The 15,706-nt window shown below is 46.7% G+C and overlaps 1 protein-coding gene across 7 annotated transcripts in view; it reads right to left on the reverse strand.

The window, feature by feature from the left end:
* Positions 1-14,948, reverse strand: part of ninl (ninein-like) — a 100,062-nt gene extending 85,114 nt beyond the window's left edge. For all 7 annotated transcript variants that reach the window (XM_054735122.2, XM_054735119.2, XM_054735118.2 and 4 more), the window contains exons 1-4: positions 14,757-14,948; positions 6,484-6,698; positions 6,243-6,339; positions 5,884-6,086 (exon numbers count right to left, since the gene is read on the reverse strand). In XM_054735122.2, the coding sequence (XP_054591097.2) occupies positions 5,884-6,086; positions 6,243-6,339; positions 6,484-6,669 (486 nt within the window). In that variant the 5' untranslated portion in view covers positions 6,670-6,698; positions 14,757-14,948. The remainder of the gene's footprint in view (positions 1-5,883; positions 6,087-6,242; positions 6,340-6,483; positions 6,699-14,756) is intronic.
* Between the last annotated feature and the right edge of the window lie 758 nt (positions 14,949-15,706).

The raw sequence follows: 15,706 nt of genomic DNA on the forward strand, positions 1-15,706 counted from the left end.
AACTTCAGATGATGCTAAATTAAACCTCTCCCAGATTGAAACTGAATCGATATTGCACAACAAATTCATTTATAAAGCACCTTCTACCACCTTAGCGGAGGCCCAAGGTGCTGAACAGGACATAAAAAACCGAGTAATAATAAAAACAACATATTGAATAAAAATCAGTAAAAACAAAAACAGACAAATAAAAGCAATTAAAAACTGTGCAATACAAATTATAAAAATATAAAAGCCAGTGTCAGTGTTGTCTCTGACTAGATTTACCAGTAAGTCCTTCGATAATGGAACATTTATCGATATAATTCTCACCAACAGACCAACAAAATACTCATCTTCAGTTTTCAGCCAAAGCCTTTGTTGGGTATTTTTATAATTGTACCTTTTTGAGGCCTAAAAGATGGCCAACTGTTGCTGTTCATGAAAGGTTGAGCAAGGATGTTGATTGTAAGAAAACTGTACCTCTGTAACCTGAGAAGGCCCGCCTTCTCCCCCATCCTTGGTGAATAAAGCCCCTGACGAGCTGGGAGCACACGGGAGTGACGTGGGGAAGCCTCGGAGGAGGTTTCTCGGTGTTAACTCTCCATGTTTTGGGGACTCAGGGTAAACTGTCTTCCTTGATGTCATGTGTGTTTATTTCAGGTTCCAGTTATGGAGGTTAAATATTATCTAACAGATAATTGGAGAATGCAGGTATGCAGAGCTGGTGAGGTGAAGGCTTTGGGGCTGGAGCAGAGTGGGGGCTGGTTGAGCCACAGACATGGACATTACAAATAATCAATTTACTCTCTCTCTCTGGGTGAGTCGTCCTTTAAGGTAATATGGGAAAATTAAATTACCTATCAGCCTTAGTAACCATTGTATTACTGCTTGTGTCCGCAATGGTACAAGCATTAAACAACCTCCCCTAATTTTCAGTAAACGAATGCTAAAGAACTTCAATGAGCAGGTCTTTTTACGTGACTTAGCCAAAGAACAAAGGCATAGAATTAGCCTCATTCCTACTGTCAAGGATGCTTGGACACATTTCAAAAACTCCTTTATCTCAATTTTAGATGGACACGCTCCTTTAAAACAGAGTTAAAATTGTTTCAGTCCCTGGATCAACACTGAACTTTCAGAACTGAATGGTCTAAAACATCAATCTTGGCAAAGATCAAAAGCATCCAATATTATCAGGGACTGGCAATCCTTCAGCTCTATAAGGAACAAATGTACCCGGTCAACCTGAAAAGCAAAATCTGAATATTATAAGAACCAGTTTCTGAGGAGTAGTTCTGACCCAAACAGTTCTGGCAGACTGTCAAGACTATGGAAAGTACTAACAAGTCCTCACATCTGCCAAATTCAATCAGATCTGAGGGCATCGTTGTCTCTGATAAAAGTAAACTAGTAAATTCCTTCAATAATCACTTTATCAAGTCTGGTCATGCCTTAGCTCCAGCTTCACACGACTTGGTCTCTGATCTCGACTCAGCTATATGCAATGATTCCCTCTCCACACCAGTTCCTGTTTCTCCATTCAGTTGTTTCAGGTAAATAAGGTAATTGACGGCGAGTTACTCAGGTAGATCCTCATAAAATCTGCCAGACTGGATACTCTTGACCCTTTCTTTCTGAAAACAGTAGCATGTGTTATTGCTGCACCTATTACCCATCTATTTAATCTGTCCATACAAACTGGTGCATTTCTGCAGGACTGGAAACTTGCTTCAGTTACTCCGCTTTTTAAAGGGGGAGACCATTCAGACCTAAGCTGTTATAGGCCTATCTCTATCCTGCCTTGTCTCTCTAAAGTCATTGAAAAGTTAACCAACAAACAGCTAACTCACTATCTGGAATCCGGCAGTATTATTACCCCCATGCATTCTGGCTTCAGCACTGGCCATGGATGTGTCTGCAACACCTTTAGTGCTTAATGACATCATATGTGCCATTGACATTAAGGAATATTGTGTAGCTGTGTTTGTTGACTTGGCTAAAGCCTTTGGCTCTGTAGACCATAACATCTTACTCAGTAGACTCAAACATTTAAGACTATCTCAGACATCCATGGCATGGTTCAGAAGTTATATCGTAGGTCGTACGCCAGTGAGAACAGAGGGTTACCAATCTGCTCCTCTACCTCTATCTATGGGCGTTCCTCAAGGGTGGATACTGGGCCCAGCCTTATTCAGAATCTATATTAAGAACATTGTTCATGCTGTTGACAGTTCTCATATACATTTATATGCATGCAGTTCTTCCTTGAACACAGCTTTGTCCTCCCTGCAGCACAACTTTAATTGTCTTCAACATGCCTTCTCCAACCTTTATCTTCATTTGAACACAAGTAAACCAAAGTTCATTATCTTCAACCGTAACTTACTTAGTAACTAGTAACTTACTAGTCAGTTCCTATAAGTATCTGGGTATCTGGCTAGACAGCCAACTTTCATCTGGCATTCACATGAATTCATTACTTTCAAAAGTCAAGTTGTCACAACCTGTCCTGTCTCCCCATTTTGTTCAGTCCTGTATCCATGTTAATTGCTCCCACCTGCCTCTCGTCTCATCTCCAAGTGGAGCTGGTCTGGCTCCGTCAACTCCTCAGCCTCCAGGAGTTCCAGCTGGACACTCTATCCTCCCTGGTTCTCCCAGAGGTGTTTTCAGTCCAGTCAGCAGCCCGGCCTGCAGCGGCTTCGCTTTGCTCCCACCTGCCTCTCGTCTCCCAATCACTCAAGATCCCAGCTCCTCCTGTATTTAAACCCTCTCAGTCCTGTTTGTCTTGTTAGATCATTGTTTCGATGTCCTGGGTGTTTTCATTAAAACCCTTTAAATGTTCCTGTCTTTTTGCCTGCCTGTCTGCTTCCTCTGCATTTGGATCCTCACCTCCGCTCACCTCACCTGCTCGCTCGTGACAAGTCAAGAATTGGGTTTCTATAGCAACAGGTCATCCTTTACTCATTCTGCAAAGCAAACCTTGGTCAAAATGACAATCCTTCCATCTTAGATTATGGTGACATCATTTATAGGACTGCTTCTAAAACTTTTAACAGTTTTATCTTATTTTGATCTTGTATGTTTTTATCTTACCAGTTTTCTTTGATGTAAAGCTAACTATGTGTCTGTTGCTGCTGCCTCTTGGCCAGAACGTCATAAATGAGAATGAGTTCTCAGTCCATTCATCTGGTTAATAAGGGTTAAAAAAATTCAAATAAAAAAAAACTGGAAGAAACATTCAGAGGATCCTGGCTCAGTATAAGCAGCCATCCACCTTGACTCACTGGGGATGCAGAAGGCAGAGAAGACACATGCATAAACACACACACACACACACACACACACACACACACACACACACACACACACACACACACACACACACACACACCAGGGTTTTTCCTGGCTCAAATTGAGGCAGAGGTGGTAGCATCCTGACCATGCGCCAGCACATACTTACTCTGTGCATTCAACTGTCTCACTTTTTTAAAGGCAAAATAGTATAAAAGGCTCAATAATATGTATTAAATTGGTGTTTAGTTTCCTTTTCCCATCTGATAGTTATAGTTAAAAATAATTGTAAAATTTTGACCTACATTTCAGTAACATTTTAGGTTTGTATTAATAACACTCATCTTAGACAAAATAACACAAAGATATCCAGTAAAATATAATGCATTTCATTAACATGCATTTGTATTGAAAATGGTAATAACATTTAATTTCTGCTGCTAACAATGTAAAGGTGGCATGTATATTAAGTACGGGTTGGCAATAATCCAGTTTAAATGATGTTCAAAGATAGAAGCGTTTTGAATTACATACTACAACGGCTCGCCATACTTCCTGTGTCAGGTTCGTTGGCAGATCTGAAGCGTGACTGAGAGGATCTGTTGCCCAGACGCGGAGTGATGGAAATAACCAGCATGGTTATCTCCTGAAGGTTTAGTTTGAAGGTTTAGAGGGCTGGTAAGCCTGGAGACTCGGAACAAAGTCTGGTGAGAACGATGACTGAGCAATGAATGAAACGCCGGCACTTCCTTAAGTAGAGTCGGCGTGATGATGTCAGCCGCCACGTTGGTGCCAGGAATGATTGGAATGAAGTCAGCTGGAGGAGTTTGTGACATCCTGCGCCATCAGTAATGTATCTGTAGCGGTTCTGATCCATAGCGCAGCAGGATGCAGAATTAACAGGATGGTGGGGACTTTTCATCCGCTTGTAGAGTTTACTCTTTCTTAGTTTTACCATCATCATATATTTTTTGTGCGCCACTTGGTCGTGAGACTGCTACACGCTAGTTTTAGCATTAGCCAATCTGCGTGTAGCTGCACTTTGGATCCCAAACTTTGGGCCGGTTGTGCCTTTGTGCCTTTGCCGTTTCTTTTATTTTCCTCCACTGCTGCCAGATGACCACACTGTGTGCCAGTAAAAAGCATTTTTCTTACACGTAACTTACTTTTGTTCAATAAAGTTCTGGGGTAAATAGTAATTCAAAGATGTAGCACCAGTGATACGTTTAAAAATAAACAGACACACACAGACAGTTTTGTTTGTCGCACTGTACAGCCCTGCTCTGATATATATGGAAGAGCCTGGGGGAAAATCAGGATGTCAGTAGCACAACCCATAGATATGTAACTAGCGAGAAAAGCAATTTTTGATCTTTTTCTGCAGCGGTTTTAGCGCTTTTTGGTGCACCGCTGCTGATACAGCGCCCCTGTAGTGGTGCAACGCTGCAACTGCAGTTAAAATAACATCCATTTAGCTGGGGGCAGAGTGAAATCAGGCTGGGGCGGCACAAAATTAGCTGGAGGCGGCTGCCACGCAAATTTGAACGCAGGAAAAACCCTGCACACACACATAACATACCATTAAGTGTTTCTATGGTTACATTGTGATTTCTTAGTAAATATTCTATTTAGTGAGAGATACACTTTATTGTATTTATCCTAGTGAATCTATAATTAAAGGGTAAACTAGTATTAGCATATTCAATGTCAAAGAGAGTCAAATGTTATTATCAGGAGAGGGAGAATGTTTAAGTGGTTTTATATATATTTATATATTCATGGTTACATGTAGGACAAGGTGCCTCGTCCATTTCAGCAGAAAGGTTCTGTTGACTCACTTCTGCAATAGGAAGTCTGTTCTTGCATGCAACATTTAATCAGAACCAGCAGAACTGAAGCAAGTTTCTGAAGCCCAGTCCAGGCATCTCTGAGCCCTTTATGTAACCATCTAAAAACTGTGAGTGTTTACTAGGCTTCAGCAACTGGACAAGAGAGAGAGAGAGACTAAGTTTTAATCTGCTCTTATATGAAAACACAAAAGCTGGTCCAGGATCAGGTCCTTTTAGCTGAACAGAATCCAGCTCAGATCTAGCACATGAGGTTCCAACATGTAAACAACAGTAACCATGGTGACAGCATCCAGCACTGTCTAGTGTGTGGTTACCAGGCAACAGCAACATAAACTTCTGATTAGAGCTGAACCCAGCCTGCAGCTGGTGGATTGTGGAAGCCAGGAGGAGGAGCAGACATGAAACAAGGTAAATCCAGCAGTTTGCTGCCTGAAAACCAAACATCTGGAAAGCAAGGGAAACTACCAGACAGGGGCAGCCAAATCAGCTCCCAGTCCGCCAGCAGCCACATTCCTCACAATCCCACTTCCTGAAAAAGCTCAACCGCCCTGAAAACCACCACCCCCAGCATTTATGCCAACTGAAGCTCGTCTGGATATTTGATCCAAGCTCCACCCACCTCCACTTATGGTGAGGAGGTCAGAGGTCAGATTTAACACCTTTGGTGGGGAAAGACCCTGACTGGTCCCAGTCCACTTACATCTAAAACCAGTTATCTTCATAAAGCATCTCAAACAAACAGAGCCAGCCTCCATCTCACCTCCACACTCTCCAGAGATGTGGCCCGCCTCAGCTTGGCCCGACGGACGCTGGGCGGTGAGGGGTCAGCAGTTTCTGTTCTGGACAGAGGAGAATCATCCTGGTCACGGGTCAGAACTCCGTCAGGTTTACCGTCAGGATGAGAGCGGCGACCATAACACTTCGTCCCCTTTATAAACTTTGGTTTCACCTCCTCTGGAATAGCTGTAGAGAGGAGGAGGAGACTTCTGTTACGTCAGCTGGATACTGAATCACAGCAGAACCTCAGAACTAGACACCAAGACAGCAGTTGGACTGTTACACAGGAATCCTGAGTATCAGAACCAGACGCAACAGATCACATGACCCATCTAGTCTCACCTGGCTCCAGGTAGCTGCTGTTGTCCTCTGAGGTGCTGAAATCCAGAGAGCGAGACAGAACGGAGATGAAGCCTTCCTTAAACTCCTCAAAGTTCACCTGAATGACACACACACACACACACACACACACACACACCTGCAGCATTGTAGTGAACATTGTTAATATCAGAAACAAAAATGGTTTCAGTCATAAATTCTTTATAAAGACATCTGCATGAACCTGCTAGTGCCTATGTTTTACCCTGCCATATGTCTGTGGTCCCAGAAGTGTGTCAAGCAGCAGAGCCAGATGTGCATCCAGCTGCAGTTTTCTGCAGAGCACCGTCAGCTCGTCCCGGTCCAGAAATCCGGTGGCCGTCGTGTCACAGCTGTCAAACTCAGCTTTTAGTTGTGCAACATAACGACTGTGCTCCTCCTCCTCTTCCATCAGGACACATCACGCTGCCGGCCTATCACCTGACAGGACACAGGTAGACTTCATTTGACAGGAAGTACAGAGAAGCTGTCAGCCAAGAGTCACTACAGGTTCAAAGTAAAAGGTTCTATGTTAGCGACGTTGTGGCATCCCTCAGGGAGGAGTTCTTAGTCTCTTGTGTTTTCTACCAGATCTCTGATCAGAACTCTGGAAGAAAACCCAAATGGGAGCAGGGTTCTTCCTTTGGAGACCAAACTGACTGTACCCAAACACACAAATCCCACAAACAGCACACAGATGGTCACTGAAATAGAAAAAGTAGCTCTGAGCGCAACAACAGAACCGGCATCCTAAACACAGGTTCTGAGTCTATCGGTGAGGTTTATGACAGAACCAGATGAGATGTACAGTCAGCTGTTCAGTTTAGTGTTGCCACGATTAGTCGACGCATCACAATGACGTCGACAAACAAAATAGTCGACAATAAATTTAGTAATTGACACGACGTTTATTCTATGAGCATTTTTTCCGTCTCACCTTCTGCTTGAGGCTCATGCGCAGTAGTCACCATCCGGGTCAGTCGCCGCTTTCTCTTAGAGGCTCATGCGCATTACTGGCCATCCAGACCAGCCTTCCAATCAGAGGCCATTTTTCAATACTCAAGGATGCTTGTACGTTCTTGTGTGCTAGACAAGTATGTTCTTGGCAAAAACACCAGAAAGTCTGTTCTACCGAGTATGGGAGGACAGGGACGGCATTTGGAACAGAACTGTGCTCCGTTGAACCATGGCAACAAGCGCTACTTGTTTCTAGCTACAGTTAAACGACCTGATATTAAAATAAAGTCTAGTTTGTTCCTTAAATAACAACGAAAAGATATTATTTGTATTATATTTGGTCCACTTTGATCAAAATTGATTCTAAATGACTGTATCATTAGGGTAATTTAGGTTTACACATTAAAGGAACAACCTCACCAATGGCAGGAGCCTTTTGCAGATGCACACATCTCTGACTAATGGTATGATTATAATATGTTATAAATATAATGATATGTTATAACATGTTTCTGTCTTTTATTTGTGCCTGATGCGTTTTGCTGCTGCGAAGCGGAGCGCATCACCCGTTTTGTCCTCCGGGGACTTCACCGTATCGGTGTGGTCTGCGCGTACTCCGCTATATTTGCGGTCCGTAGATCTTTTTGAACTGCAGTTCAAAGGTAACTCATGAGGTGAAAAATGTTAAGCTAGGTAGCAGTTTTTCTTTAGGATTGAGAGGAGATGCAGGAAGATAATAAACAGGGACTGGACAGAAAAATAGTCAAATTGTCATGACTCCCGTCCTTCACCCTCCTCCACTTCCTCATTATACCTTCATTCATTTCACCTTGTCCTCTCACCAAGCTCCAGCCAAGCCCTGTTTTCCCCAGCAACCTCTGTCAGCTTCAATCAGCTCCATTCATTCCACCTGCTCCTGTAATCAGCCTCATCCCATTCACCTGCTTCCCCTGCTATAAAAGAACCAGCCATCCAGTCAACAGAGGCCAGATTATTACAGCTCTGCCAGTAGTTCTCCAGCCATCCACCCTGCCTGATCTCTCCCTCTGGACCTTGTTTTTTGCCTGACCCCTGCCTTGCTCGCTGCCTGCCATTTGGACCTTGCCTGTCTCTGACCCTGCTTCAGCCTTGCCCTCCAGGTACCTCTGCCTTCAATAAAGACTTTTTATATATTTTTACTGTGTTGGCGTCTTCACGGGTCTTCTGAACTCGGTTCCTGACAGAATAATCTGGCCAAAAATCTGACCCAATGCTGACACAGCACTTGGAGTATTTTTTTTCCTTCTTTTTTTTCATCGTACCTGTCATGGAGGATCTCACGCTCCTGGAGTTTATGGAGCTAGAGAAGGAGCAGGAGTCACCGTTCTGGGGAACGCGGCTGGCCATCAGGCCAGAGCCACGCAGAGGCTCCACTCCTCTGTCCAGGCCTGCTGCAAACGTCTTGTGCAGCGGGTTCATGACCACGCCGCTCCAGCCTCAAACCCCTCCTGTCAGGTCACGACGGCGGCGGTCCCGGAGGTTTTCTGGAGCTGATAAGAGGGTTAATCCTTCTCCCGTGCTGGTGTCGGCGGGTTCCACGGACGGCACCTCATGTTCTGCTTCTGGACCGGTCCCGACGGAGGAGATTGTTCAGGGAATGATGCAGATGGTCGAGGAGGCTGTGTGGGAGGTCTTTGCCAAGCCAACCTGCCCCCACTTACGTCTGCGGGCGGCTGATAGGTTAAATGTCATCTTCTCCACCCATCCAGAGTTGATAGCGGTCCCAGCACTTGGTAATTACTACCTTTATGTCCGGAGGGTATATGGGTCTGCACTGAAGGATGTCGCCATGGAGGGTCTGACCTGCTGTGAGAGGTGGTCACCTTCCCCAGAACCCTCCAACGTGTCGCATCCTGCTCCGGCGGTGGTCCCGGTGGACGCATCGCATCCTGCTCCGGCGGTGGTCCCGGTGGACGCATCGCATCCTGCTCCGGCGGTGGTCCCGGTGGACGCATCGCATCCTGCTCCGGCGGTGGTCCCGGTGGACGCATCGCATCCTGCTCCGGCGGTGGTCCCGGTGGACGCATCGCACCCTGCTCCGGCGGTGGTCCCGGTGGACGCATCGCACCCTGCTCCGGCGGTGGTCCCGGTAGTTGCATCGCACCCTGCTCCGGCGGTGCTCCCGGTAGTTGCATCGCACCCTGCTCCGGCGGTGGTCTCTGAGGACGCATCGCACCCTGCTCTGGCGGTGGTCTCTGAGGACGCATCGCACCCTGCTCTGGCGGTGGTCTCTGAGGACGCATCGCACCCTGCTCTGGCGGTGGTCTCTGAGGACGCATCGCACCCTGCTCTGGCGGTGGTCCGGGAGGACGCATCGCATCCTGCTCCGGCGGTGGTCCGGGAGGACGCATCGCACCCTGCTCCGGCGGTGGTCCGGGAGGACCCATCGCACCCTGCTCCGGCGGTGGTCCGGGAGGACGCATCGCACCCTGCTCCGGCGGTGGTCCGGGAGGACGCATCGCACCCTGCTCCGGCGGTGGTCCGGGAGGACGCATCGCACCCTGCTCCGGCGGTGGTCTCGGAGGACGCATCGCATCCGGCTTCGACGGATGAGGTCCAAGAGGCCCCGGTCCCGGCCCAGCCTGTCCAAGGGGCTCCGGTCCAGCCTGTCCAAGGGGCTCCAGTCCAAGGGTCGACGCCTCCAGGCTCTGAAGAGGACCTCTCCTGCCCCTGCTCTGAAGAGGACCCCTCCTGCCCTCAAGTTCCCCAGTCTGAAGTTCCCCAGTCTGAAGTTCCCCAGTCTGAAGTTCCCCAGTCTGAAGTTCCCCAGTCTGAAGTTCCTGTGTCCCCTCTTAGTCGTAGTCCAGTTTCCCCTCTTAGTCCTCGTCCACCAGTGTCCTCTATCACCACACTCCTACAGTCCCGTCTCCTGGTTCCCCGTCGCCGACCCCCCAGGCTCTCACAGTCCCGGCTCCTGGTTCCCCGTCGCCGGCCCCCCAGGCTCTCACAGTCCCGGCTCCTGGTTCCCCGTCGCCGGCCCCCCAGGCTCTCACAGTCCCGGCTCCTGGTTCCCCGTCGCCGGCCCGCCAGGCTCCAACAGTCCCGGCTCCTGGTTCCCCGTTGCCAGTCCCCCTGACTCTTCTGGCCCTCCTTCCTGGTCCCCCCTCCTCCCGCCCTGCTCTGGCCCTCCTTCCTGGTCCCCCTCCTCCCGCCCTGCTCTGGTTTCCTGTGGGCGTCTGGTATCCGCCCTTGAGGGGGGGGGGGTTCTGTCATGACTCCCGTCCTTCACCCTCCTCCACTTCCTCATTATACCTTCATTCATTTCACCTTGTCCTCTCACCAAGCTCCAGCCAAGCCCTGTTTTCCCCAGCAACCTCTGTCAGCTTCAATCAGCTCCATTCATTCCACCTGCTCCTGTAATCAGCCTCATCCCATTCACCTGCTTCCCCTGCTATAAAAGAACCAGCCATCCAGTCAACAGAGGCCAGATTATTACAGCTCTGCCAGTAGTTCTCCAGCCATCCACCCTGCCTGATCTCTCCCTCTGGACCTTGTTTTTTGCCTGACCCCTGCCTTGCTCGCTGCCTGCCATTTGGACCTTGCCTGTCTCTGACCCTGCTTCAGCCTTGCCCTCCAGGTACCTCTGCCTTCAATAAAGACTTTTTATATATTTTTACTGTGTTGGCGTCTTCACGGGTCTTCTGAACTCGGTTCCTGACACAAATAAAAACAAGTTAGTTTTTGTACCTGGTGGTTGCTACAAACAGACACCATTGAAGGTAATCAGAAGTGAGGAACAGAAAATTAAATGATTCTTTCAATGTTTAGATCAGCAGGAGCTCTGAGACACTGCAGGAGCATCGGTGAGTTTGTGGCCACTGCGCAGGGGGAGGGGGGAGTGGGCTGAAGCAGGGGAGCAGTAAAGATGTTAACTTAGAAAATGTGGGCGCAAGTTTTAATTGTCAAATACTCCAGCGAACCAACCGGAAACAAACCTTCATGAAGCCAGAATGTGGATGACTGGTGTTTGAGGACAAACTGGTATTTTGTCAGATCTCTGGGAGTTCGACTAATGAAAACCCAGAAAATGTACCGGTACCCCCTGTACCCTAGAGAAAAGTGTCAGTATGCTGAATGGTTATAAATAGAGGTGGTGGCGCAACTGGTACAAGCCCAAAGCACTGCTCTGTCCCTAAAGGATGAGTTCATCAGCAGCACCTGATCATCACGATCAGCTCCTGACAGTCGCTGTCCCCCACCCTACCCAGCATAATGTGCTGCGCACCAATGAAACTGGTCCACCGTAACCAGTTCTCCCAACATGTTCACATACAGGCTAGACTTCGCAAGCATCTGTGGCCAGAGCTTTCTTCTCTTTCCATCTCTGCTCCGCCTTTCCTGGCCCGTCTAGGTCCATTTTGCCTCTGGGGCCAAAGGTGCGGTAGCAAGCTCTGGGGTGGGGGTGCTACATCGTATCACATACATACATATATATCACCGGTGCTACATCGTCTGCCCTTCCATGGAGATGATGAGTTACTAGGATCACCCCACAATGGAAACTTTATGGGCTGCTTGGAGTTAATTAGTCGCTTTGATCCACTTCTGTCAGAGCATCTAGCCAGATATGGAAACAAGGGCCGGGGAAATACCAGTTACCTGTCCTCTACAGTTTATGATGAGTTTATTCAACTGATGGCTAAGAAAGTTCTGCGTGCCATTGTAAAAGAAGGTAAAGATGGCAAGTATTTCTCCATCATTGTGGACTCAACACCTGACGTCACACATGTTGATCAGCTTACTTTGATAATTCGATATGTCCTGAAGAAAAGCGGTGAGCCTGTTGAGAGATTTTTGGAGTTCATTCCACTACATGGTCATACTGCAGAACACATGGAGGAACCACTCAAATCTGAGTTAAAAGAACTGGACATTGATTTGATGGACTGTCGTGGGCAGAGCTACAACAATGCTAGTAACATGGCAGGGAAATATTCTGGTCTCCAAGCAAAAATAAAAAATCGTTGTCGTCGTCTTCCTCCGCTTATCCGGGTCTGGGTCGCGGGGGCAGCATCCCATCTAGGGAGCTCCAGACTGTCCTCTCCCCGGCCTTCTCCACCAGCTCCTCCGGCAGGACCCCAAGGCGTTCCCGGACCAGATTGGAGATGTAACCTCTCCAATGTGTCCTGGGTCGACCCGGGGGCCTCCTGCCGGCAGGACATGCCCGAAACACCTGCCCAGGGAGGCATCCAGGAGGCATCCTGACCAGATGCCCAAACCACCTCAGCTGACTCCTTTCGATCCGGAGGAGCAGCGGTTCTACTCCGAGCCCCTCCTGAATGTCCGAGCTCCTCACCCTATCTCTAAGGCTGAGCCCGGCCACCCTACGGAGGAAACTCATTTCGGCCGCTTGTATACGCAATCTCGTTCTTTCGATCATTACCCAAAGCTCATGACCATAGGTGAGGATTGGGACGTAGATCAACCGGTAAATTGAGAGCCTGGCTTTCTGGCTCAGCTCCCTCTTCACCACGACAGATCGGCTCAGCGCCCGCATCACTGCAGATGCTGAACCAATCCGCCTGTTGATCTCCCGATCCCTCCTGCCCTCACTCGTGAACAAGATCCCGAGATACTTAAACTCCTCCACTTGAGCTAGGACCTCTCCCCCGACCCGGAGTTGGCAAGCCACCCTTTTCCGATCAAGAACCATGGTCTCAGATTTGGAGGTGCTGATCCTCCAACACGGAAGAATAAAAAATAAAAATCCTAATGCTGACTTAATACCATGTTCTGCACATTCTCTTAATGTAGTTGGTGCATGTGCAGCAGAATGTTGCAATTAAGCAGTTTCATTTTTTGGCTTCATTCAAAATCTCTACAACTTCTTCTCAGCTTCAACTCATTGGTGGGAGATTTAGTTTTGTCGGTTCATCTCAATGGTAAAAGATGAAGAATCAGTCATGGCCATGTACAAGAAATTCCTAGAGCTAGGCTTGAGGGATGCTTTCCCTAATGTGGACATTTGCCTTCGCATGTATCTGATATTACCGATTGCAAACTATTCAGGAGAAAGATCATTTTCTGTGTTGAAACGAGTAAAAACACATCGGAGAGCAACAGTAACAGGAAAAAAACTGAATGCCTTTGCCCTGTTGGAAATTGAAAATGGATTCACAACTGCACTGGATTTTCAACACATCATCGAGGACTTCACCTCATCAAAACTCAGGAGAAAGCATCTGTAAATGTAAGTTTTTATGAATAAGTAAAGTGAATTTGAAAATCAAATGCAAGATGCATACAGTATACATTAAATGTATAATATAGGGCTATACAGTACTTTCTACTATAATGAAATGAAATATGAGAAACAAACCAAGTATATTCACATCTGAAACAGCTGTCTTATGTATACATTTTATTATTTCAGCACAAGATTGGGATGATGCCGTCAAGTCGTGTTTCTGCTGTTATTGAGGCCTGTGATGCTGGAAGGCTGAAGATTATCCCGGAGTGGAGCATGCTAAATGGTTTCCTTGTTCATTTTTTCCAATTATTTTTATTAATGTTCAAATAGCATAACAAACAATAAGTTCACACTCAGAAAATTCACACAGAATTTCTGATTCAGCTGAGGCAAAAACAGCCTGAATGAGCATAAAGCAAGATCAAAAGTTAAGATAACATTTCATTTTATTAAAATACTTTCTTTTAAGATTATAGATTGTATTAAATTTATACTGTAATAATTTAAGCTGTGTGTTTATAGCTTGTTTTTGCGCTGTTAAACATGCTTCAGTCCATTCAAATCCCTCTATTTCTTCTTGAATGTCTTTCCTCCATCATGTAATTAATTTGTCAACGTTTATAAATGTTGTAACCTATTGTATTTTGCAGAAAATCTTTTAATTAAAGGTGTTGATTAAATGTAAACAGAGCAAATAAGGATTGGGGGGGGGGGGGGGGCGGCGGCACAAATGCAGCCTGCTAGGTGTAGCCCATTTATTTAATCCGGGTCTGACTATAAGTCCTAAAAATAAATAAATGTGGAATTGGTGCGAGTTGATAAGAAAGGTGAAACAAAGAAGTGGGTGATAATTTGATGCGTTAAAAACAATCAGACCACCAAGGCCACTAATTATTAGTTGTGTTATTTTTATTATTAACTATTGCTTTATTACTATACCACTAGAAACAATGAGGGAAATGTCACTTCTGTGTGTGTGTGTGTGTGTGTGTGTGTGTGTGTGTGTGCGCGCGCGCGCGCGCACGGTACGAAGAACGAGTCCAGCATTCGGCTAGCTCCGGTGATTCTGGAGGAGCTCTCGGCTCTCTTCGGAGTGTCTCGCGGGCCAGAGAAGCTTCACCATGGGAACGGAGGCACGAGCCGCAAGAATAAAAGACTTACGGCGATAAAAGACCACAAACTACACAGAAAGTTGTTTTTTTAAGAAACTGTTAAGTTTATCCTCAACCGCTAAATCGCGGTCACCACCGAAGTGTTTATTCGGTGACCAGCGGCCGTTAGCGGTAACACCGTTCCTGAAGTTAAACTCTTACCGGGAGAAAAGTGAAACTCCTGTCCTTCCGGTCCGCGCCTGTCCGATAAAAGCTCACGGTCCCTCCATGAACGAGTTCCTGCAGCTGCGGGACGTCCGCTAGCGAACCTCCGATATGGAACCGAACTAACGGAGCAGTAGACGTCGCGGTGCGAACAAAACTCCAAGACAAGCGGACCTGCAGCTCGCGTACCACACACAGAAGGAATTTCCGGTTTTTTCACAATAAAACACATTGTGTCGGAGCAGACGGATTTCAGTATCATAACAGTCCATGATGTAAGCATATCTCAGAAATCCTGCAGGCAGGGGCGCCGTAAAGGGTGGAAAGGTTAGCACGATTCTAAAGGCCCACGGCTGTCAGGGGGCCCAAAAAAGTTTCAAACTTGAATTAAAAAAAGTTTAAAAATCATAAGTACTTTACTTTGCAGTATTTTTAGTAGTGTAAGTCAATAAGCAAACTATATTTTTGTCCTTATGAAAAGTATATTTATTCAGATGTTCTCTACTTTATTTAGACAAATTCCTGAAAAAGACTTGCAGCACAACCAGTGTCTTTGTTTCTGACCACACCCAAAGTATGGAAGAGATGAGAGGCTAAATGTCTCCAACATATCCAGAAACGTCCAGCTGTTTTCAGCTAAAACCATCAACATATATACTGGACAATGTGTTTCCATAGACTCCAATTATAAGTTTTTGAGCCAAAATGGGAGGTGGCCACCACTGCCATTTTGACCGTGTCACAGGTTCCGTCAAACCTAGACAATTCCAAAAAAGGGAAAAGAGGTGGAGCTGGGATCAAATGACTACACCCGTCGAACTGATGTGATGTAGCTACAAGCTAACCCAAAGCTAACGTGGAGGTGGGGGCTAAGCTAACGGAGGTAGCTACCTAGCTACAACCAGAGTTAACTGTGCACAACACTGGAGCTTCTGAGTCAGAGATAC

The sequence above is a fragment of the Nothobranchius furzeri genome, chromosome 12, assembly GCF_043380555.1.
Source record: "Nothobranchius furzeri strain GRZ-AD chromosome 12, NfurGRZ-RIMD1, whole genome shotgun sequence".
NCBI lineage: Eukaryota > Metazoa > Chordata > Actinopteri > Cyprinodontiformes > Nothobranchiidae > Nothobranchius > Nothobranchius furzeri.